At 35.8% G+C, this 26,465-nt stretch overlaps 1 protein-coding gene across 13 annotated transcripts in view; it reads left to right on the top strand.

The window, feature by feature from the left end:
• Nucleotides 1-121: 121 nt before the first annotated feature.
• LOC149733034 (uncharacterized) overlaps nucleotides 122-26,465 on the top strand; it is a 61,139-nt gene continuing 34,795 nt past the window's right edge. For 8 of the 13 annotated variants that reach the window (XM_089883019.1, XM_089883017.1, XM_089883018.1 and 5 more), the window contains exons 1-18: nucleotides 122-2,918; nucleotides 3,434-3,565; nucleotides 3,663-3,773; nucleotides 3,835-3,912; nucleotides 4,695-4,826; nucleotides 4,907-5,578; nucleotides 8,649-8,775; nucleotides 9,240-10,963; nucleotides 14,519-14,680; nucleotides 17,541-17,651; nucleotides 17,912-18,076; nucleotides 19,371-19,481; nucleotides 19,742-19,906; nucleotides 22,029-22,139; nucleotides 22,400-22,570; nucleotides 23,933-24,091; nucleotides 25,385-25,492; nucleotides 25,753-25,917. In XM_089883019.1, the coding sequence (XP_089739145.1) occupies nucleotides 2,886-2,918; nucleotides 3,434-3,565; nucleotides 3,663-3,773; nucleotides 3,835-3,912; nucleotides 4,695-4,826; nucleotides 4,907-5,578; nucleotides 8,649-8,775; nucleotides 9,240-10,963; nucleotides 14,519-14,680; nucleotides 17,541-17,651; nucleotides 17,912-18,076; nucleotides 19,371-19,481; nucleotides 19,742-19,906; nucleotides 22,029-22,139; nucleotides 22,400-22,570; nucleotides 23,933-24,091; nucleotides 25,385-25,492; nucleotides 25,753-25,917 (4,437 nt within the window). In that variant the 5' untranslated portion in view covers nucleotides 122-2,885. The remainder of the gene's footprint in view (nucleotides 2,919-3,433; nucleotides 3,566-3,662; nucleotides 3,774-3,834; nucleotides 3,913-4,694; nucleotides 4,827-4,906; nucleotides 5,579-8,648; nucleotides 8,776-9,239; nucleotides 10,964-14,518; nucleotides 14,681-17,540; nucleotides 17,652-17,911; nucleotides 18,077-19,370; nucleotides 19,482-19,741; nucleotides 19,907-22,028; nucleotides 22,140-22,399; nucleotides 22,571-23,932; nucleotides 24,092-25,384; nucleotides 25,493-25,752; nucleotides 25,918-26,465) is intronic. The other 5 variants (XM_089883008.1, XM_089883011.1, XM_089883012.1 and 2 more) reach the window with 5 other exon arrangements.

Raw genomic sequence — 26,465 nt, 5'->3', positions numbered from 1 at the left:
ACAAATATAGCATTTGGAAGATGCAACAGAATAACAGAACGTTTATTTATTTATTCCTCCAATCATACTGAAAAAAAAGGAAATTAAAGGCAAAATGTAAGTATTTATAGCATGCTAGGTGTTCATACTCCTCCTGCCAGCTTACGAGTTACTCCGTATGGATGATTGTTTTTTCTGTACTTCTCTCTTTTAGTGTTGTACGAAAATTAAATAAAAATTAATTGTTCCAAAAATTAATGACTTAACGGTCACTGTTGAGTTCCCCAGGGTTGGCAATAGCAACTCCTGTTATAAAGAGGGTAACACTAAAAGAGGGAAATCAACACTAAAAGAGGGAAATCTTGCATTCCTAAAAGAAGGGAAACAGGGAAGTGCTGCTTAGTAAAAAAACGAGATTTTTTATATTTTATGTGCAACAACAGTCACAACAACGACGGAAGCGGCGACGAAAACACCAACAGCATGAAAAGCAACAACAGCCACAGGAACTAAACGTACCTGCTCCTAACCCCCCTCAGGTGAAATAAAATCTCCTTTTCATTGTTTGATAACTTTGTTTCTTTCACTTAACACTAAACATGTTATACCACTTTATTTGAGTTTAAGTGTTTACAATTTTGTTTATGTTCAGAGTGCACACAACAAAATAGAAAATATAGTCATTATGTATTAACTTCAGAGCTAAATGCTGTTTACTGTTTGCACTGCACGCAAAAAATGCTTAAAGGGGCATATCAACAAAATTTGTATTTTCATGGAATGTGATGTAAAGGTACCACCAAAGCTATTTTAATTCGAACAAACTTATGCCGGGCTTTCTGCCCAAACTTTTACATATAAAGTCATAGACGTTTATAGTTTGTTGTAGTTGAATTGTAGTTCACAAGTGACTGTAGCTGATTCCTAGGATTGGTTATCTCTGGGTATTAATGATACCACACGGCTTTGTATTCTTTAGTTGCTGTATGTTTTATTGATTCTGAGATTACCCTCTTTTCATAGTGTGTTTAATGGCAATGGGTGAGGAATATGCAGAGGTGCGTGATGGGAACTGTAACATCTTATGTGGGGGAAAATGGGACACCTTTAGCATATAATGTTCAAATATCCTGATCGTGTTTTAATTTTTTTAAACAATTAACAACGGTCCATGGGAGAAGTGACAATACAGTTTTATAATTCTTTGAATGTTCTTTATTTACTACCAAATGGGACGAGAAAATAGATTAAAATGGTGTCCCATCTTCCTCCACCCTACTGTATTACTAATTTGCATTAATTTAAAATATTAAAAAAAAGCGTGCTTGCCTAACCGAATTGGTGTGTGTCGAAAAATGTAACAAATACACCCTTTCTTCAAAACGCTTTAAAGTGCGACTAAAAGGCGACTTTGTTTTATTGGTGGAAACTCACCCTGAAAGTGTGACCACTTGGGTCAACGAGGTTGCTACAAACGTGTGTTCTGTATGGTTAATACGGTAGGGCTCAACGAAGCAGACTTATTCCAGCGAAATATCTTTGATAGCAACTGGTGTTTAGAATATTAGGTAAACACCATATCAAGTCGAAGGTAATATTTAAATACTCCGTCGTTAGGAGTTCACAAAGCGCTTTCAACTCAACAATCCATATCCTCATCAATTGAACCAGAAAGTTCGTTGGCTTTGTTGCCCACAGTTGTTATAGAGACGGTTGGCTCCACCAATGAAAGCGAATGAGAATGAAACATTGTTTTGCTTTTGTTGTTCGACAAAGCTTAAAGTAAGGCGATACAGGGAAGTAATTGTAACCCAGGCTTCACACGTAATACTGTTTGGTTTTGTAATATCATTGAATTGGGCGAGCAGTATATTATATAGAGTTCGTAATATCGGTGTAGTAAATACGCTTACTAAATACGGTTCAGTATCAATAATAACGAGCAAGCGTATCATATATGTAGTTCATGATGGTATAGTGTTGTTTCAGTATTATAGTGAGTTTATTTTTTTTGTGATAGATGTTTTAGTTCACTATTAAACTAGTTTATAATTATAGTACTGTGATGAATTCTTATAGTTATGTATTTGTTTTATTCAGACCGTATTTTTTGTTTTATTCTATGTCTGTGTTAATTGCAGAGCATGAGTTAATTGCTATTACCGCATTCCTTCGTTTTACATTATTCTAACTTTGTTTTGCGTGCTGATGTCGATTGGTTAATTGCGTGGGCGTGACATTGCATTTTATAGCTTAAGAATTAAATCAGTTGCTTGTGGTTGAGTTCGTGAGCGGTCTTACTTTGACTAAAGAATAAAATGCTACAGTACTTATACCACAGATGAGAGAGTCATCTGTGTCTATACTATATATTAAAATCTCTATGAACAAATCTACATGTTGTACGAAAATTAAATAAAAATTAATTGTTCTAAAAATTAATGACTTAACGGTCACTGTTGAGTCTCCAGGGTGGGCGAATTGCACCCCAATTTCAGGTAAACAATAGTTCAATATTTTTTTTATTTTGTGTCTGTATGGGTGACAATTTGGACAACTCAATAGTGACCGTTAAGTGTCTTGCCCAAGAACACATACTCCACAGTGGTGGCTGAGTCAAGTATTGAACCCGGTATTTATGGTTATGATGCAAGCACTCTTACCACTGATTTGTTGTAAAAGTTCATTTCAAGAAATGTCTCCAATAAGCAAACAGTGTTAGCAGATATATTTCAGTAAGATCTGTTCTGCTGGATTTATTACATGAAGAGTACGGCTTTTTTCGGACTGTTAAGCGAATAGTTTTCACAAATTGACGAAGTTGTATGTCTTTGTCAGATAATCTACAGATAAAGTAGGAAAACATAGGTTTCGATATCGATATTAGAAAAATGAAGTGAGAAAACATGTATGAAAAGAATTCTAGGAATCAAACACAAGTAAGGTTTTAATTCGAGCCTAAATAAGTTTGTTGAAGCTCAATAAATATTTTAAACTTATACATCAATTTTATTGCTTTGTTATTATCTGACTTAACTTTATTTATCGAAAACATTTGTCTTTGAAATCCAGCCTTGTTTTAGAGTAAAGTTCATACATTGTGTGCTTTTATTGGGTTGTCTAAATTCTTAGCCATACACTAAAGAAGTACAGAAAAAACAATCAACCATACACGAAAAAACAATCAACCTTTCCCCCTCTTTTAGTGTTACCCTTATAACGACTGTCATTGCCCCGCCACTCCAGAATAAATCAGTTACATTCATTCAGATTTTGCTGACGAGATTTCTGCATAGTTTTTTAAAACACAAAAAGACTTATGAACCTAGCTAATCCAACCTGTTACTGCCATGCCCATATTTAAAATAATTCCTAAGGTTTTTATTTGTGTATTAACATCGACGATCAAATCTCTATACACTACAGTCCAATTAAACCTAATTATTTCACCCAGCCTAAAGTAATGGGAGGCTCTGATGAAGCTCTTCCATCAAGCAACGATGACACCAGTCATCCTTCAATAAGTGAACCTCAAGCTACTGTTTCTTCACAAGATGTGTATATACCTGCTGCTAAGCTCACTAAGGTGAATAGCAATGTTATTGTGTATTGGCTAAAGGTGACCGTTGAGTAATTCAATGTTCAGTATTGATTTATTCATTGTATTAATAGTTTATTAATAGGGTCAAAAGAGAATATCTGCTCCAGGAACTTCTAGAGATGTAAAGATTGCCCGACTTTCTCCAACTTTAAGTTCACAAGATGTGTCCATACCTGCTCCTAAGCTCACTAAGGTAAACTGCAATCCTCATTCATTGTTTCTTTTTACTCAACACTAAACATGTACAACAACAGTCACAGCAACGACGAAAACAACAACAGCACAGAAAAAACAATCAACCATACGGAGTAACTCGTAATCGGGCAATAGGTGTAAGAAATAGAACTCCTGTTATAAAGAGGGTAACACTAAAAGAGGGAAAAGGGAAAACTTGCATTCCTAAAAGAGGGGAAAGGAAAGGAGGGAAAACAGGGAAATGCTGCTTAGTAAAAGAAACAAGATTTTTTATATTTTATTTACTTAACTTTGATAATTAGAAAATGGGAACAGGAAATCGATACTAACAAGGGAAAATATGTAAAATAAGGAAAAGAGGGAAAACAGGAAAAAGAGGGGGGAAAGGAAAAGAGGGAAAAACTGTTTTCCCTCTATTTCCCTTTTTTCGCCTATTTTTTATTTTCCCTGTTTTCCCCTTTTTTCTACTCCTCCCCTCTTTTCCCTTGTTAGTATTGATTTCCTGTTCCCTTGTTTCTAATTTTCAAAGTTAGGTAAATAAAATAAAATATAAAAAATCTTGTTTTTTTTACTAAACAGCATTTCCCTGTTTTCCCTCTTTTCCTTTTTTCCACTTTTAGGAATGCAAGTTTTCCCTTTTCCCTCTTTTAGTGTTACCCTTATAACGACTGTCATTGCCCCGCCACTCCAGAATAAATCAGTTACATTCATTCAGATTTTGGTGACGAGATTTCTGCATAGTTTTTTAAAACACAAATTTATCCGTATTACAGTTGTTAGACTTAAGAACCTAGCTAATCCAACCTGTTACTGCCATGCCCATATTTAAAATAATTCCTAAGGTTTTTATTTGTGTATTAACATTGACGATCAAATCTCTATACACTACAGTCCAATTAAACCTAATTATTCCACCCAGCCTAAGGTAGTGGGAGGCTCTGATGAAGCTCTTCCATCAAGCAACGATGACACCAGTCGTCCTTCAATAAGTGAACCTCAAGCTACTGTTTCTTCACAAGATGTGTCCATACCTGTTCCTAAGCTTACTAAGGTAAATTACAACCTTCATTCATTGTTTTTAAACTTTGTCGTTGTTTCCTTTCATTGAACTCTACATATGTGCAACAACAGTCACAACAACGACGGAAGCGGCGACGAAAACAACAACAGCAGAAAAAGCAACAACAACAACAACAGCAACAACAACAGCCGCAACAACAGCAACAACAACAGCAGCAACAACAACAGCCGCAACAACAGCAACAACAACAACAGCAGCAACAACAACAGCAGCAACAACAACAGCAGCAACAACAAGAGCAGCAACAACAAGAGCAACAACAACAACAGCAGCAACAACAACAACAGCAACAACAACAACAGCAACAACAACAGCCGCAACAACAACAACAACAACAGCAGCAACAACAACAGCCGCAACAACAACAGCAACAACAACAGCCGCAACAACAGCAACAACAACAGCAGCAACAACAAGAGCAGCAACAACAACAACAGCAACAACAAGAGCAGCAGCAACAACAACAGCAACAACAACAGCAGCAACAACAGCCGCAACAACAACAACAGCAGCAACAACAGCAGCAACAACAACAACAGCAACAACAACAGCAGCAACAACAGCCGCAACAACAACAGCAACAACAACAGCCGCAACAACAGCAACAACAACAGCAGCAACAACAACAGCAGCAACAACAAGAGCAGCAACAACAACAACAGCGGCAACAACAACAGCCACAGGAAAAATCTGTACCTGCTCCTAACCCTAACCCCCCTCAGGTGAAATAAAATCTCCTTTTCATTGTTTGATAACTTTGTTTCTTTCACTCAACACTAAACATGTACCACTTTATTTGAGGTTAAGTGTTTACAATTTTGTTTATGTTCAGAGTGCACACAACAAAATAGAAAATATAGTCATTATGTATTAACTTCAGAGCTAAATGCTGTTTACTGTTTGCACTGTACGCAAAAAATGCTTAAAGGGGCATATCAACAAAATTTGTATTTTCATGGAATGTGATGTAAAGGTACCACCAAAGCTATTTTAATTCGAACAAACTTATGCCGGGCTTTCTGCCCAAACTTTTACATATAGAGTCATAGACGTTTACAGTTTGTTGTAGTTGATACTTGAATTGTAGTTCACAAGTGACTGTAGCTGATTCCTAGGATTGGTTATTTCTGGGTATTAATGATACCACACGGCTTTGTATTCTTTAGTTGCAGTCAGAGCTGGGATTGAGCCGTTTTTTGACACCTAGTCCAATTTAATTTATTTACATTTTATTGTCGCAGCAATAACTGTTAAGTTTAGCGACGTCAACGTCGCGAAGCCGAGTTTCGGCGCGAGCCACGGTGCCCAGCGTCGCCAAAATCTACTGCAGATGTCCAATCTTACGCAACTACATGCTTGTCGCGACGGTTAGTGAGCGTCGCTTAAATTTTACCCAGCGTTGCTAAAAAATCCAGGTGTCGCCAAAGTCTGGGTCAGCAACGAAATCGCTTTAAATGAAGTGGGAATTCTGACGTGAGTGGATGTAATACTATTAGATTTAAAGGACAAATAATATATCTTTAAAATTTGAGGTTTTTTATTACTGAACTGGGCGATATTCATTTTGATAAAATGATTCGTCTTATCTATTTTGTATTCTAAATTGACCTCTTCCATTAGAACGCTTTTCATCTTGGATTAAATGCCAAATTACGCGCAAGAAAATCTGACCAAGATTGTTTTGGATACATTTAAAAATACGTTCTTGTATGTTTTGGTAAAGCATTCTTCAGGAGATCTAGTTCGGCTTTCATTGATTTAGTCGTTCTGGTGTTTTTGGCTAATGCGAGTTTGGTTTACTGATTTTCTCTATTACTGCATGAGAATTCAGTTAAACAAACAATATTACTGCTAAACAGACAATGTTTTATCGCTGCATCGCATTCTAAACGATTTAGGGCTTTAGGCCGTAATAATCAGCTTAAATCTGTTCCAGAAGTATTGCTGCTTTATATTTACCATGTTTTCCTCTGCCAAGCAGTTTGTTTGTTACGAAATAGTGGGGATTCACACGTGAATTCATTACATCATAATAGCGATTGTTTGACCTGGCAATTAATTTGCGCCATAATAGGGACTCACACGTTCATTATTTAGCGTTTTAGCCTACAGGTGCTTAAAAACAGGTTGACTTTTGCTTTTTCATGTCTGCCATTAAGTAAAGGATTGTCTTGTTTATACGATGAATACTTTCTACGCACGTGAAGGCAACAAGTATGTGAATACAATTTGTGTTTAGATAAAGCTTGGTGGTCACTGGCCAGACCTATTTCGCCACTATAGATTCAAGCTTTTATTTTGGTCATAACAGCTTCCTTGTAACCCTGGCCAAAGTTATATACTTCCTTGTAACCCTGGCCAAAGTATAGACCAAGTTAGGAAACGGATTGTAAAACAACGAGTCTTGTTATCCATTGTCGCGCGTCCATGACGTCATAGACGCCACCATTACGGAGCCCACCGCATAGCATTTCATCATTGCTGGGTACTGTTTTTCGTCTAAATATTGCGATTTTTTAAGAACCAAGCACTTCTGCGAGTAAAAATGGGCTTCTACTAATGTTATATCTTATCACAATAATAAACCTCACATAAAGAAAATGTTATTGAACACTCAATCAATTAAAGAGTAAAAAAACAGAAAATATCAAGTATACCAACCAAAAACATAAAAGAACATGTTTAAAATATAAAAATGCAAACAAAAACGCATAACATTAACAGATACTAGTGTATGTAGCTGCAGTTTTGCATGTAAATTGCTTTGATTTTACTTTTTGGCTCACAAACTTAACACGTATACCCGGCAACGAAACTTAGGGTATCTTTGTAAAATTTGCCTAATATCGAAGTGATATTGAGGAAAACAATACTGAGTTACTATTTTTAGTCCTGTGCTTGAATTAGTAAGCTACCTTTTCCGCGTTTTTGGTCTTTATGAAATCGGAAAACGAGAACATCTTGTCTGCTAGTTGTACTTAAGCAGTTTGGAGCTGCATGTCCACCAATGTTGGACTATAAATGTAGTATATACTGGTTCTGTAGATTCGTAGGTATGATCATATATTATTATGTAAACTAAGCTAATTGCTGCTAGTATTAATCGCCAACGTAAAGTACCCTGTTAAACCACACTGTACGCTGAAAACCAGTCAAAATATTAATTTACTTCGCATTAATTCTTAGATTTAATATTATATAATAAGATTTATATTAGAAATTATATTTTAAATGTTAAAACAACCGCTATACATGTTTTCTAGCTTTGTATCGCTTACAAGAACCAAATAAACATACGCCAACCATGCATTTGTATAGGCGATTCACGGTCTGTGGACTCCGTAATGGCGGACACAAGCGCCGTTTCCTGGCGTGACGTTGCATATAACAATTACAACAATTTGCGCAATCATTCACATATATTAAAAGCAGACGTATGTCACGTATTGTAGTTGGATTTAAATTAAGTACAAACGATCGTTACTTTGACGCGCGCCATTATTCGTTTAGAGCTACGTAAACGAAAATAGGTATAAAATTTAATTTCTGAAGGGGATGTTCAAACACCAATCCGCCCCTCTTGATCGCCACCGATGTGACGTATTATGACGCCAGAATGATTAATTTTCTCGCGACAATTTGGACGTCGAAAATTGCGCTCGGCGACACCTAACAACGAATCGCAGCACTGGCTGTGCCACTTGATATAAACATCACTGTACCAGAAAACCAGTTTATATACTTGTGTATGTTTCATTGTAAATATAAAATCAATGCTTATTGTTTCAACAGCAACCAATTCAATACAATATTACCAATTCCACCATTACAAACGCTGCAATAGGAAGTAATGATATATCAATCAACACAAATCAACAGCAAAACTTGGGAATAAGCACTCAACAGTTGGACAAGCTAGGTATGTTACGAGACTTACTACTACTAAGTATACTTAAGACTTGAGACATAGTGGGAGAACTTACACAGGGCTTTCTAACATTTACATTATTATTTATTATTATCAGGAATACATTAAAAGCAAAACCTCAATTAGTGATTATGAAATTTAAATTAAAACAAAAAAATATTCAATTTATTGGAATGAGAACTAAATATGAACCTGCGTTGGTATTTTTAGCCATAATTTGAAACATAAATTATGACAAAAATCCTGATATAATGTATCTAATAGAAATTGTAAAATTGCATCCACATATTTAAACTTCACATGAGTGTTTATACAAGTTTCATATTTTACCCTCGGTTACTGTAAGGTGGTTTAATAAAGGTTCACTCTATTTTATCCTGCAATCAAATTTATGGTTTAGCTTGCTTAATATTATTTCTATGTTGCACCTTACTGATTTCCATGTTATTTTGCAGTTGAAAAATTTAAAGTGAATTCCAAGAAAAGAGCAAATAAAGTTCGTGGAGAAACCCTTTTGCCACCAGGAGTTCCAGGTCGTATCACCAAGGCTGTTCCACTTCTAATAACCAAGGTCCGTCAAATATTAGATGATGAATGGAAGCTACATAGAAACCAACGTGAGGACTTGCAACGTATGTACACACCAAAGGGTTCTATACGGATCGAGGCACTGTTTGATGTTGCAAAACAAGTGGCAAAACAAGAGGCAAAGAAGTGCACTACACCTGAAGCAAAGTCTGATTATGTAGTAAGATATGGTAACATTGTTTGTGTAGTTGGACTACCTGGGGTTGGTAAGAGCACTCTTTTAAAGATGATGATCAACTGTATTTTTGAGGATAAATCAGTGAAACCAGATACACAGTTTTTGTTCCACGTCTCACTGAAGGATTTTAACCCAGATGAGAAAGTTACTCTGTTAGAATGTCTTCTACCTGACGTGGGTGAGTGGAATTTTTCTGCTGAAGAAAACAAAGCTTTGGTTCATTTCCTGTACAGCAACCCAAATGTTGTTATTTTGATTGATGGATGGGATGAACTGTATACAAAACAAGCCAGCAAAAGACTCCATGCATGTCAACTGGATAGCAAGCAAATACCGGAGGTCTTTGTCAAGAACTTGTTGATGGGTAAGCTTCTACCCAATGCTGTGAAAGTTATCACATCAAGACCAGGTCAGTTTTACGAACTTCACCAAGATTGTCGAAATGGTTTGGTTTCTGAGGTGCGTGGTATGGATAAACCTGCAAAGAAGGATCTTACTAAACAGATGTGTGGTGAAGCCGATCTTGAAACTGTAGAGAAATTATTGGCAGAGCGTCCAAACTTGGATGCTTTGTGTTCAATTCCAGTCCATTGCATTCAGATTGTAGCTTGTCTCCATTCAAGCATGTCATCGGGTCGTGAGATCAACTCAATGACTGATGTGTTTATTTATACTCTTACCAACTACAAAGCTTCAGATCATGTAAGAACAAACATGTCAGAACGAGAAATTGGACAAGAACTGGTTAAACTTACTCACCTTGCATACAAAGGACTTGCTAAAAGAAAATTAGTATTTCAGTTGAGTGACTTTGATGAAGTGGGAATCAACGAACAAACTGTTGATATATTTCTGCACACCTATGTTGAAAAGTCCCATAGTTTAAAAATGAGAATCTTGGAAGGAAAGAAACGAAGTTACTTCACCCATCTCACCTGGCACGAGTTTTTCACAGCAGTCCATCTAATGTTATTCATGTCACAAGAAGAATTCAGCAGTTGTATGGGCACTTTCAAAGATCCACATTGGGTTATGGTTACCAGATTTATGTTTGGTATTTGTAACTCCACTTCATATGAAGATCTAAAAGTGATTTTCCCAGCTTCGATGATTAAAGATTACAAGGAGAAGAAGAATATTCTCAAGTCTTTAATTTCACTTGAAGTTAAAAATGTGAGCAGATTGTCAGGTTGGGTGCATGAAGCCAACGATGCAGAAATATCACAAAGGTTTCAAGAGTGCATGCCACAGCTTATAGAGTTGAATGCTCCTAGTTATCCAACAGAAGTCTCTGATGTTGTGTTCGCATTTAACACCTTCACAACTCCTCACTACCTTAACCTCAATATGAAAGGTTTGGATGAAGCTTTAGCTGAAACTTTGCTGCGAGGATTTCATGGAAGTCAAGTAAAGGTAAAAACATTTTTCTATACAAGAAAGCAAAACTCTAATGAATGAGCATGTATTATAATTAGCATAATTTTGATTTAACTAACCCTTTTACTACTACGGTCGACTAAGGATGATCAAAACACACCCTGTGCAACCAACAATGGTTTCCTGTCGCCATTTGTGACTGCAGGTAGCAGTAGGTAAAGTGATAAAGATATACTACCTAATAAGTACAAACCAGTGCCCGACTGATAGAGATACACATTACAGAATTTCAAATCAGTGAGATTCGAATCTAATTACGGGATTCGGTATTCTGTTTAATGACGTCATCTCTTAATGTACTTTAACAATTTTACAAAGGTAAAAATTTTGAAAAAATAAATCTTGTATTTGTGGGGCTTTCGAGAAAAAGTTTCGCAACGTCTTTCCAAAGGTTGTTATACGTTTCGGTTCCATACGTAGTTACGAATTAGGCGTTTTCGCACCATCGTTCTGCGGGGATTGGGGCTCTCTATTTCCGCAGAAGAAGTCGGGATATCCGATGTTAATGCATAACGTATGGTGCGAAAACGCCAAATGCGAAAAATTCGGCAACCTATCATTATGAAGCAAAAATCACCCAATGGTACAATTTTTGATCATTTTATATGATTCAACAAGGCCACTATTGGAGGGCCAATACACTGATGTATGTGGGTAAAATTATTTTTCCCTATAAATATAAAAATAGATTCGAAATAAAGTATTCTAGGATATCCTAGAATACCTAACTATTCTGTAATGTGCATCCCTGCCGGCTGATATTAATTTTTTCACAGATACCGTTATTTTATAGTTGTACAGTTGTACTGATATTCAACACTATAGCAAACATATGAAATGACAAGTATTGATCAAAACAAGAGATCACACATCTAATGCGTGAGCACGGTATAAACTAATTAGCATAGTAATAATTAACCCTATTACTACAATGGTCGACTTAGATCGATCAAAAAGAAATCAAAAGTAACCAACAAAGCGGGTTTTAGTCGCCATTGGTGACTGTGGAGCAGTAGATATAATGAATTTAATTGGTGTATTATAACTCATTAAACTGTATAAGGATTAAAAGTTTGGTAAAGAATATGTGTAAATACGCTTTGTACAACTCCTGTACCATGCGTTGACATGTAAACTTACACTAGTTAACCTTGTCGTCGCTTAAAAACGTTTGTTTTTGTGAATTTGGATAAACTGTAATCACGCAGTATTATAGTTAATGTTAGAAGTTAATATTATTCATATTGTGGCGGCTGCATAATGATTTATTGCGAGCGGTAAACTAAAAGAGCAAAGAAAAACGAGAGACGCAGTTTTTATACGAAATATAACGATAGAAAAAAGGCACTTGTCTACGCTTCGGTGCACACACGCTAATTGTGCGGTTTTAAATCTGAAAATTTAGTCCAAAAATTATAAATATATATTATGATTTGATTTCAATCAAGAGATTAAAGAAAAATGCCAGAATTGAAAATTAGGATAAGTGCGGAAAACAAGAGATCACATAGATCTAATGCATGAGCATGGTATTAATTAATCCTATCACTACAGTTAGGGATGCACATTACAGAATTTCGAATTCGTGAGATTCGAATCCTTTTGTATTCGAATCTATTTACGAGATTCGGTATTCTATTTAATGACGTCATTACACGTCATCTCATATACTATATTAACAATTTTTGAAAGTTATTAATTTTGAAAAAAAATATTTTTGTGTTTGTGGGACTTTCGAGAGTAAACGTTTCGTAACGTCTTTTCATAGCCTGCTATACGTTTCATGACACAAAAACTACCCAATAGTACAATTTTTGATCATTTTACAACTCAAGATCCAACAAGGCTGTTATGAAAGGGTCAATAAACTGACTTTTGTGGGTAACATTTTTTTTCTCCTATAAATATAAAAATAGATTCGAAATAAAGTATTCTAGGATATCCTAGAATACCTAATTATTCTGTAATGTGCATCCCTAACTACAGTGGTCGACTGAGATCGATCAAAACAAATCAAAAGTAACCAACAAAGCAGGTTTTAGTCGCCATTGGTGGCTGTGGGGCAGTAAATAGAATTTTATTCGTGTATTATAACTAATTAAACTTAAGACGTACAAGGATTGAAAGTTTGGTAAAGAATATGTGTAAATATGCTTTGTACAACTCCTGCACCATATGTTGACATGTAAACTTACACTATAGTTAAACTTGTCATCACTTAAAGACGTTCGTTTTTTGTGAATTTGGATAAACCGTAATCACGCAGTATTATAGGTAATGTTAGAAGTTAATATTATTCATATTGTGGCGGCTGCATAATGATTTATTGCGAGCGGTAAACTAAAAGAGCGAAGAAACGAGAGACGCGGTGTTTATACCGAAGATAACTATAGGAAAAAGGCACGCGTCTACGCTTCGGTGCACACACGCTAATTGTGCGGTTTTAAATCTGAAAATTTAGTCTAAAAGTTATAAATATATAATACGATTTGATTTCAATCAAGAGATTAAAGAAAAATGCTAGAATTGAGAATTAGGATAAGTGCGGAAAAAATCGCCCTATCAGCAACAACAACAACAAAGCTAAGAACAACTGTTCGACGAAAAAGGATCTATATGACCACTACCGTGCTCAACAAGAGATCACAGATCTAATGAATGAACACGTTTTAAACTAATTAGCATAAGATAGTAGAGTCGGGGAAGATGGGACACCTGTAACACATATTATCTTGTTTTAAACAATTAACAATGGTCTGTGGAAGTCGTGAAGATACGGTTTTATAAGTTATTAAATGTTCTTTATTTACTACCAAATGAAAAGAGAAAACAAAATGAAAAGGTGTCCCATCTACCCTCACCCTGCTATATTAGTTAATCTTTTTACTACAACGGTCGACTGGGCTCGATCAAAAACAAATCTGAAGTAACCAACAAAACGGGTTCTAGTCGCCATTGGTGACTGTGGAGCAGAATGTATTTATATATGTATTATAACCAATGAAACTTATGACGTATGAGGATTGAGTGATTGGTAAAGAATATACCATGTGTTTATTGTAAACTTACACTAGTTAACGTATGTTAAATTCAGTCTAAAAATTATAAATATATATTACGATTTGATTTCAATCAAGAGATTAAAGAAAAATGCTAGAATTAAGAATTAGGAAAAGTGCGGAAAATAATCGCCCTATCAGCAACAACAACAACAACAACAACAACAACAAAGCCAAGAAAAACTGTTCAACGAAAAAGGATGTATATGACCACTAACTTGTTCAACAACTGTTCGACGAAAAAGGATCTATATATATGACCACTACCATGCTAAAAAATTAATACCTGTTAACCTGTATTTAAAATATTGCAAGTTGTAATAGTAAAAAATGGTTGTTCTGCATGTAGGTATAACCTCATAGGTGGTGCTTATGTAGTAAACTCCCGCCCGTGAAGTTTCAATTTTGACGCAATTTAAGGCTAAAATATGACTCCTGTCGCTTCGAACTATTTATGATGTTTCTACTTTAGATCAAAGAATTAATTATCGAAGTGTGGATGACAGATTCAATGACACAAGCCCTTCTTCCTCATCTTGATGTGATGGATAAGCTTGACTTGGATGAGGAAACACTTTCTGCACAAAATCGTATCATCTTACATGAAGCTGTTGAACGACTAACAAACCCACAAGTTAGTGTGTTTAATTTTGATCTTAGAAGTGGAATGTTATTTAATCGATCAAAGTCCGACTGCCGCGATGATTTCCACGTGTAACACACACGTAACTGTCACAGGGCTAAACATTTGACGGTAAAAATAAAGTTTTGCTACTGAGTTATTCTAATAAATATGACATAGTGTCATTTATACTACGCGCGACAAACTGTGTCCAGGCAACATTGAAATTATTAACAGAAGAAAGCAAACCTAGTAGAGTATTCCTTGGTTTGGTTTAATTAAACTATACAACTAATCGGCGATTACCAACTCCAAAAACTCACACGTTGAAGTAAATAAATTCCGAATCGATACGCTGGTGTCGTGATATAGGCTATTCGTTCCGATTGATATATTTGTACCGGGCGGTATTGCGCATGCGCTGAGACGCTACTGCGCATGCGCAGTCAAATACAATACGAGCTCTAATAAATACGTACCGACTGAAAACAGTTCCGGAAAATACTACTTAATTTATTTTTTTGAAATTATTATTTTTTCGATGGGAATAACATGCTAGTGACCTACATAGATGTAAGCTATATTTTCGCGAAAATATTCGAAAATTTAATAATAATATGATTCTAAGTTATGATCATACTTTTTTATATTTAACACCCATCCCGCACTTTTTTTAACAAAATAATGTTTCATTTTTTAGGTATTACGTTACGCTATAACATATTCAAAGCTGGATCGGTATAAAATTCTATAAATATGTTTTATGACGAATACTCATATTTATAGTTAATATTTTATCGTAAATTAAAATTTTTATTTTAGAATCCGTACATAGGCGTCGATTTTTTCACGTTGTAAACCAATCTTAGGGGGGCGAAATAAATGTCAGTGTATGCTTAACTACGACGCACGTGAAGGTTAAACTACGACGCTTGGAAGACTAAACTACGACGCACGTGAAGCCTAAAACACGACAAACGTGAAGGTTAAACTACGATGCACGTGAAGGCTAAACTACGACGCACGTGGAGGCAAAACTACGACGCACGTGAAGGCTACGAGGCACGTGAAGGCTAAACTACGACGCACGTGAAACTACGAGGCACGTGAAGCCTAAAACACGACACACGTGAAGGTTAAACTACGATGCACGTGAAAGCTAAACTACGACGCACGTGAAAGCTAAACTACGACACACGTGAAGGCTAAACTACGACACACGTGAAGGCTAAACTACGACGAACATGAAGGCTAAACTACGACGCACGTGAAGGCAAAACTACGACGCACGTGAAGGCTAAACTACGATGCACGTAAAGGCTAAACTACGATGCACGTAAAGGCTAAACTACGACGCACGTGGAGGCAAAACTACGACGCACGTGAAGGCTAAACTACGACGCACGTGAAGGCTAAACTACGATGCACGTAAAGGCTAAAAGACGACGCACGTGAAGGCTAAAACACGACGCACGTGGAGGCTAAACTACGACACACGTGAAGGTTAAACACGACGCACGTGAAGGGTAAACTATAACACAAGTGAAGGCTGAAATACGACGCACGTGAAGGCTAGAACACGACATACGTAAAGACTAAACTACAACACACGTGAAGGCTAAACTACGAGGTACGTAAAGGCTAAATTCCTATGCACGTGAAGGCTAAACTACAAAAGGTTTACCTCAAAAACGCAAACATTTAGCCTGATTTTAAACCTCCTAAACGTGTAAATGCCTATTATGACGCAAGCAATCAACGTGTGAATTACTATTATTTCGCATTCAATTGCCAGGTCAAACAATTGCTATTATGATGCACCCCACCACACACGTGAGGGCTAAACTACGACAAGGCTAAAACGCGACACACGTGAAGGCTAAACTACAACACAAGTGAAGGCTAAAACACGACACACGTGAAGGCTAAACTACGACACACGTGAAGGTTAAACACGACGCACGTATAGGCTAAACTACGACGCACGCGAAGGCTAAACTATAACACACGTGAAGGCTAAACTACAACACACGTGAAGGCTAAAACACGACACACGTGAAGGCTAAACTACAACACACGCGAAGGCTAAACAAGACGCACGTGAAGGCTAAACAAGACGCACGTGAAGGCTAAACAAGACGAACATGAAGACTAAAATACGACGCACGTAAGGACTAAACTAGGAGGCGTGAAGGCTAAATTCCGACGCAAAGGCTAAATTCCTATGCACGTGAAGGCTAAACTACAAAAGGTTTACACATTAAGGTTTACTTAAAAAATGCAAACATTCAGCCTGTTTTTAAACCTCCTACAAGCTACATGATAAACGTGTAAATGCCTATTATGACGCAAACAATCAACGTGTGAATTGCTATTATTTCGCAATCAATTGCCAGGTCAAACAATTGCTATTATGATGCAATAAATCCACGTGTGAATCCCTGTCACGTAACAAACAGTCTACCGTCTAGCAATAAAAACATGGTAAATATATGGCTAAAGTACGACGCAAACGTAAACCGAACGGTTATTTTATTTCGCTTTTGCATTGATCGTGATAATGCGTTGTTACGCAATAATACATGTACCGTAAACCAGGGGGCGCGCCCCCCGGCCCCCCCGGGAATCGACGCCAGTGAATCCGTACTTGGCTAATCTAAATACTACAATTGTCCGGCGCCGTGGCAAAGTGGTTAGCGCGCCTGCCTCCAACCCGGAAGTAATGGGTTCAAGACTCGTCGCTGCTACCATTGTGAGCGTATGTGTCATCTATAATGTTTACATAAAACAAACTTCATTGGCATTCATGATACCCAATATATCTGGTTTTATATTATCTGATACTCTAGTTTTAATTGCTCCAACCATTTAGGGTTTGACAGTGAATGACATCAATGGTGATCGATGGTCAAAGTATTGGAGATTGTATGAACGTCAACCAGATGATGATGTAATGCAAATCTTACAACTTCCACCTGGAAAAGTAAGAACCATGAAAATATTCAGTTAGATTATCAAACATGTGTTTATCATCAAATAAAGGTAGAACAATCAGTGTTTGATGACATCATAAGTGTAACTGTGACATAAACATAATATAATAGCAAGCTTAGAATAAGTTGTAAAGAATTAAGAAAGAGCTTCCATTATCATCATTATGTAATCACAATGGGTTCCTTTGTTACATGGGACAGAATATTGTTTGGATTTAGAAATTCCTGATAAATGATGTTTCTACTTTAGATCAAAGAATTAGATATCAAAAGTGTGCGGATGACAGATTCAACGACACAAGCCCTTCTTCCTCATCTTGATGTGATGGATAAGCTTGACTTGGATGAGGAAACACTTTCTGCACAAAATCGTATCATCTTACATGAAGCTGTTGAACGACTAACAAACCCACAAGTTAGTGTGTTTAATTTTGATCTTAGAAGTGGAATGTTATTTAATCGATCAAAGTCTGACTGCCGCGACGATTTCCACGTGTAACACACACGTAGGTGTCACAGGACTAAACATTTGACGGTAAAAATAAAGTTTTGCTACTGAGTTATTCTAATAAATATAACATAGTGTCATTTATACTACGCGCGACAAACTGTGTCCAGGCAACATTGAAATTATTAACAGAAGAAAGCAAACCTAGTAGAGTATTCCTTGGTTTGGTTTAATTAAACTATACAACTAATCGGCGATTACCAACTCCAAAAACTCACACGTTGAAGTAAATAAATTCCGAATCGATACGCTGGTGTCGTGATATAGGCTATTCGTTCCGATTGATATATTTGTACCGGGCGGTATTGCGCATGCGCTGAGACGCTACTGCGCATGCGCAGTCAAGTACAATTGTAACAATCCTAGTAATCATTGTTGAGCCCGTGGGTGATTGCCCGCGCCTAATTAAGTACGGCGTCTCTTGCCGCATTCTCGGCACGCGATCACGTGGTGTTAGCCACGTAACACCACGTGTCGGCTGCCCGGTTAGCCAGATTAAACAGTGGGCACTCTCTTGATTGTGATTGTACTGGCCGGACGTATTTGCTGCTATACTGTGTGTGTACCTGATTTTATACGAACCGAATAAATAAGTAACACAATACGAGCTCTAATAAATACGTACCGACTGAAAACAGTTCCGGAAAATACTACTTAATTTATTTTTTTGAAATTATTATTTTTTCGATGGGAATAACATGCTAGTAACCTACATAGATGTAAGCTATATTTTCGCGAAAATATTTGAAAATTTAATAATAATATGATTCTAAGTTATGATCATACTTTTTTATATTTAACACCCATCCCGCACTTTTTTTAACAAAATAATGTTTCATTTTTTTGGTATTACGTTAAGCTATAACATATTCAAAGCTGGATCGGTATAAAATTCTATAAATATGTTTTATGACGAATACTCATATTTATAGTTAATATTTTATCGTAAATTAAAATTTTATTTTAGAATCCGTACTTGGCTAATCTAAATACTACAATTGTCCGGCGTCGTGGCAAAGTGGTTAGCGCGCCTGCCTCCAACCCGGAAGTAATGGGTTCAAGGCTCGTCGCTGCTACCATTGTGAGCGTATGTGTCATCTATAATGTTTACATAAAACAAACTTCATTGGCACTCATGATACCCAATATATCTGGTTTTATAATATCTGACACTCTAGTTTTAATTGCTCCAACTATTTAGGGTTTGACAGTGAATCGCATCAATGGTGTTCGATGGTCAAAGTATTGGGAATTGGATGAAGATCAACCAGATGATGATGTAATGCAAATCTTACAACTTCCACCTGGAAAAGTAAGAACCATGAAAATATTCAGTTAGATTATCAAACATGTGTTTATCATCAAATAAAGGTAGAACAATCAGTGTTTGATGACATCATAAGTGTAACTGTGACATAAATATAATATAATAGCAAGCTTAGAATAAGTTGTAAAGAATTAAGAAAGAACTTCCATTGTCATCATTATGTAATCACAATGGGTTCCTTTGTTACATGGGACAGAATATTGTTTGGATTTAGAAATTCCTGATAAATGATGTTTCTACTTTAGATCAAAGTATTAGATATCAGATATGTGCGGATGACAGATTCAACGACACAAGCCCTTCTTCCTCATCTTGATGTGATGGATAAGCTTGACTTGGATGAGGAAACACTTTCTGCACAAAATCGTATCATCTTACATGAAGCTGTTGAACGACTAACAAACCCACAAGTTAGTGTGTTTAATTTTCATCTTAGAAGTGGAATGTTATTTAATCTCGCTCCTATCTAATCAACTTATTCTTACTTGACTACTGTATGCACTACAATTAATGTTATGAGTCGTGATGTACCGAGGTTCGGTTTACCAAATTTATTCAGCTGAATTTAGCGATTTTGGATTCAGTTTTGGCCAAATCATGCATACTGATTCTGTAAACTACGTAATATTTTAAAGACAATATAAATACGAATTTTTTTAACGGTAATGAACTTTTGAGTTCTTGTGTTAGCTGCTTGCCTGTGACGCAATAAAACAAATTTGTAATTAATTCAAACTTGTCAGTTGCCGTTGTGCTTTTTTCCCACCGATTTACCGTCCTTGTTCAGAAATACGAGCATTATTTGGAAGCTAATGTTTCTTGAATCTTAAAGTCATTAAACAACATCATTTATGTGCATAGGCGCCTAACGCAGTCAGACAGGTAAGGCAAATGCCTAACCTGAAATTTGGCACATTGCCTATTAATTGCTTCATAATAAGATATTCAAACGCAAACGATTTACGTGTTTCATAAAGTTAAACCATTATGCGTCCACGATTGAAGCTCTAGTGTTTACAGATTAGCTTCTGGCCAAATTACGTAACTTTTAATGCCAGTTAAACATACACTCACCAACGTAACTGTTACATCACAAGCTGTATTGTGATGTCATCCATTATCGCAAGGTAAAAAATACCAACTTGCGGAGATACACTATGTCACAAACGGCATTGTGATGCAATCCATTATCGTAACCTACGTATTGCCTAATCCCAACCTAGGATGTTACATTACCTCACAATCGCCATTGTGATAGAAATAAAGATGGAGGATATTGCGTGTGCCTGTGTCGCAAAAAAATCGTTCCCCGAAAAAATCGTTCTCATTTTACAAACTGCGCATGCGCATGAAGTGGTGGTCACGTGATTGCCATTTTTCACAACATCGATGAAATATTTATTCCGCTTGCAAGATACACTTCATTTCATATGTGCAAAATGTTGTCAGGAATACCTATATTTATGTTTTTTCGTTGTTAACCTATTGAGTGTCATGGTATTCTCGCACTGCGGTAGATGTGAGATTTAGTTGGAGGTATAGGCACATATTTCAGATTTTACGAGTGGTCTTTCTCATATGTGGTATAAGTCAGTAAGCTTTTTATTAGACCAAAACACTTATATTCCACGCCCGAACCTTACAATTAAACCCAAAATCCAATCCAGGCACAACCAAACCAATAAACAAACTACTGAACCAACTGTTAACAAATTGAAAAGAAAATTGATGATTAATTAACAGTATTTACAGTCATATAAATAAATGCTGCCAAATTTTACTTTGGTAATATAAACGTCACAATAAGAATTCAAACTTACGCAACAAAAGGTTTTTATGTTGTCATCAACTTTATTAATATTAAGCACATTTTACATGTACAGTCAGTCCCGTAGTTTATACACAATATGTTTCATAAGAGATAAAAGTATAATAAAAATAAAGATATAAAAATTCCATATAGTTGTATCAACGGTACACATATGTGTACCGTTGGTTGTATATACAACGGCGTATTTAGTTGAAGTGGAACTGTTTTCACGAATGTCGTCATCGAGGGTCAAAGGTCAAAACGATTTTTGCGGGGGAACGATTTTTTTCTGACACCTGCACCTGCAAGTTTGCGATCTTTCAATACTTTACAACCGCTACTACTGTGTGTATACGTTCAACGTGCTGCGTAACGAGTAATACGAAAGTTAAACCGTAACCAGTGCGTAATGTGCGAGTGCGGCAATTACCTTATTAGCTTACATATGATGTAATAAGTAGTTGACATTTGTAACTATGAGTTTGCCTTACCTAGACAATCAAAACTTAGGCGCCTATGGTTATGTGACAACACTTTATTGCGAACTTTTAACTAGGGATGTGCCGAGCCAAGATAGTAAGACATGCACCTCCAACTTCATTTGTCACAAAGTGGCATCTATAATGTTTATATAAAAACAAACTTCATTGGCACTCATAATACCCAATATATCTGGTTTTATATTATCTGACACTCTAGTTTTAATTGCTCCAACCATTTAGGGTTTGACAGTGAATGACATTCGTGGTGATCGCTGGTCAAAGTATTGGGGATTGTATGACGATCAACCAGATGATGATGTAATGCAAATCTTACATCTTCCACCTGGAAAAGTAAGAACCATGAAAATATTCAGTTAGATTATTAAACATGTGTTTATCATCAAATAAAGGTAGAACAATCAGTGTTTGATGACATCATAAGTGTAACTGTGACATAAATATAATATAATAGCAAGCTTAGAATAAGTTGTAAAGAATTAAGAAAGAGCTTCCATTATCATCATTATGTAATCACAATGGGTTCCTTTGTTACATGGGACAGAATATTGTTTGGATTTATAAATTCCTGATAAATGATGTTTCTACTTTAGATCAAAGAATTAGATATCAAAAGTTTGCGGACGACAGATTCAAGGACACAAGCCCTTCTTCCTCATCTTGATGTGATGGATAAGCTTCGTTTGAAATCTTGGTCCGATGACATGAACCTGAACCCCTACATGGAAGATATATCCAAGAAAATAATGGATCGGCAAAACAAAGTATAAATAATGATTGAATAGTTTTAATATATAGTACAGTGGGGGAAGATGGGACACTTCAGTACATACTGGCCAATATTTCCAAAATCAAAATAGATGGCGGTTTTTGGGTAATACAACGAATTAGAACTATCATTCCTTTATTAATTGACAACAATTCAAAAAATATATAATAAAACACACAAGGAGTTATTTAGCGATCCGCACAACAGGTGTAATTTTACAAATTCGAAAACACGCAGGGTAAGACCGGACAGTTTAAAATCATTGTTAATTTTGATTAATAAGTGAATTTATTATTAGGAATATACGTAAATAACACGAAATAATACTGTACGCCTTGAAAATCAAGTTTAAACATTCTTTTTCTTGCCCTACTGCTATAGTTTTTAACATGTTACCTACATTATATATTGTATGACAATTGGTATTGTTTGAACGACAATGGGTATTGTTCGAACATCAATTGATTATTATTGTATCTTACAAATGCATATGAACTTGTAACATCAGAAAATTGATAATAACTATTAATAAAGTTTACATTTTTGCTACAAATAGAGTGTTGCTACACTATTTTTTGCGCAAGCCACTTCTCATAAATTATCTCCAAGTGAAAATGACTGAATTTCGAATATATTTTCAAAATATTATATTGTTATTATATCAGTATCTTATATTCAAACCCCTGGTGTATAAATTATTGAATTAAATGCAAACCTTTCAAAGTTTGGTAAATAAAACATACAAAACTACAATGTGGGGAAAGATGAGACTCCAAATTGGAATATTTTTATATTACTTGTAGTTAACCTATCGAATTTAACAGGCTGTGATAGTTTCTTTGCCATGTAAAGTTTTTATATATAACTTTAAAACAATATTTTTTTGTTGTTTTATCAGAAATTAAAGTCATATTGACCCCTGTCTATTTTCCTCATGTTTATATCTCAGTTTTTTCACAAAACTAAAACTAGTTTTATGAGACAAAATCAAATTGTGCGAAATATTAAAGTTTTTTTAAGAAGCTATGAAACTAGTTTAATCGTTCACACTCGCAAACTACAAGGTGTCATCGGCTTTACTATGATTTAGCAAGCATTCAAAGTTAGCACCTTACTATTTCGCATTCTTTACCTGTTCATTCTATTTAACATATTTTTAATATTTAAAAACAATAGTCAGCTTTGACGCGCGTTTTATAAAGTCGTGATATTACTGTCGAATAATTCTGTAACCTTATTTTTCTGATTATCATTAAATGGGGGTCCGTAAAAAGAAAATTAAAAAATAGTCTTGTCTGACAAAATGTCCTATCTTCCCCCACCCTACTATATTTCATATTATTATCTGTCATTATAGATACAGGTTGATATAGATGCAACACTGGATGAAAATGCTACACACTGGTTAGCCCGGTGTCTTTCTAATGTGAGTGACTTAACAATAATTGAGTGGAAATTTTCTGCACAAAATCGTATCATTTTACATGAAGCTGTTGAACGACTAACAAACCCACAAGTTAGTGTGTTTAATTTTCATCTTAGAAGTGGAATGTTATTTAATCTCGCTCCTATCTAATCAACTTATTCTTACTTGGCTACTGTATGCACTGCAATTAATGTTATGAGTCGTGATGTACCGAGGTTCGGTTTACCAAATTTATTCAGCAGAATTTAGCGATTTTGGATTCAGTTTTGGCCAAATCATGCATACTGATTCTGTAAACTACGTAATATTTTAAAGACAATATAAATAAAAAAATGTTTACGGGAATGAATTATTGAGTTAGCTGCTTGCCTGAGTCGCAGTAAAACAAATTTGTAATTAATTCAAACTTGTCAGTTGCCGTTGTGCTTTTTTCCCACCGATTTACCGTCCTTGTTCAGAAATACGAGCATTAATCAAAAGCTAATGTTTCTTGAATCTCAAATTCACTAAACGACATCATTTATGTGACAACACTTTATTGCAGACTTTCAACTAAAACTTTTTGCAGAAATTTTTCGGCAAGATTGGCCGAATATTAGGTTTCGGCTGAAACTTTTTTAGAGCAGTTCAGTAGCCTACATCACTAGTTTAGTTATATGACTAGAGCAAGGCCAATATTGCTCGGCGCCATGGCAAGCGGTTAGCATGTCTGCCTCTAACCCACGGTTAATGGGTTCAAGGCTCGTCCCTGCTACCATTGTATGTGTCCTTGGGCAAACACTAAATAGCAATTGCTCCAACCCAGTGGTCACTAATGGGTTGTCCAAGTTATCAGCCATAGGTGAAAAAAAATAATAATAATCACCCACAAAGTAATATGCATGGTAGCTGGTAAGCTGTCAAGGGGTGTTTGGAACCATGTGTTAAAACGACTGTCATTTACCAGCCTGCGAGGATAAAAGTTACATTCATTCCTTTATTCATGTTGACGCAGACGCATAAGTGACCTAAAGTAACCTCGAGGTTACACGCTCCTGACAAACATGACATGCGGTGAACGCATGATCAGATGCTTTGACTTTGACCAAGTTTAATACATTACATTGTTACGATTGGTTAAATTAGGTAAATAAGAACAAGTTTACGTTTATGAACAAGTTATCTGTAAATCACCAAAAATATTCGGTCATGCTGTCGGTTTGACATAAATAGTTTTACATTGAAGTATGACATCATAGTAAGACATGCACCTCCAACTTCATTTGTCACAAAGTCCCATCTATAATGTTTACATAAAAACAAACTTCATTGGCACTCATGATACCCAATATATCTGATTTTATATTATCTAACACTCTAGTTTTAATTGTTCCAACTACTTAGGGTTTGACAGTGAATGACATCAATGGTGATCGATGGTCAAAGTATTGGGAATTGTATAAACATCAACCAGATGATGTAATGCAAATCTTACAACTTTCACCTGGAAAAGTAAGAACCATGAAAATATTCAGTTAGATTATTAAACATGTTTTAATCATCAAATAAAGGTAGAACAATCAGTGTTTGATGACATCATAAGTGTAACTGTGACATAAATATAATATAATAGCAAGCTTAGAATAAGTTGTAAAGAATTAAGAAAGAACTTCCATTATCATCATTATGTAATCACAATGGGTTCCTTTGTTACATGGGACAGAATATTGTTTGGATTTAGAAATTCCTGATAAATGATGTTTCTACTTTAGATCAAAGTATTAGATATCAGATATGTGCGGATGACAGATTCAACGACACAAGCCCTTCTTCCTCATCTTGATGTGATGGATAAGCTTGACTTGGATGAGGAAACACTTTCTGCACAAAATCGTATCATCTTACATGAAGCTGTTGAACGACTAACAAACCCACAAGTTAGTGTGTTTAATTTTCATCTTAGAAGTGGAATGTTATTTAATCTCGCTCCTATCTAATCAACTTATTCTTACTTGACTACTGTATGCACTACAATTAATGTTATGAGTCGTGATGTACCGAGGTTCGTTTTACCAAATTTATTTAGCTGAATTTAGCGATTTTGGATTCAGTTTTGGCCAAATCATGCATACTGATTCTGTAAACTACGTAATATTTGTAAAGACAATATAAATACGAATTTTTTTAACGGTAATGAATTTTTGAGTTCTTGTGTTAGCTGCTTGCCTGTGACGCAATAAAACAAATTTGTAATTAATTCAAACTTGTCAGTTGCCGTTGTGCTTTTTTCCCACCGATTTACCGTCCTTGTTCAGAAATACGAGCATTATTTGGAAGCTAATGTTTCTTGAATCTCAAATTCACTAAACGACATCAGTTATGTCACTATGTGACAACACTTTATTGCGAACTTTTAACTAGGGATGTGCCGAGCCAAGATAGTAAGACATGCACCTCCAACTTCATTTGTCACAAAGTGGCATCT

This window comes from Ciona robusta, chromosome 8 (assembly GCF_009617815.1).
Source record: "Ciona robusta chromosome 8, ASM961781v2".
Taxonomy (NCBI): domain Eukaryota; kingdom Metazoa; phylum Chordata; class Ascidiacea; order Phlebobranchia; family Cionidae; genus Ciona; species Ciona robusta.
This window is presented reverse-complemented; position numbering and strand designations above follow the sequence as displayed.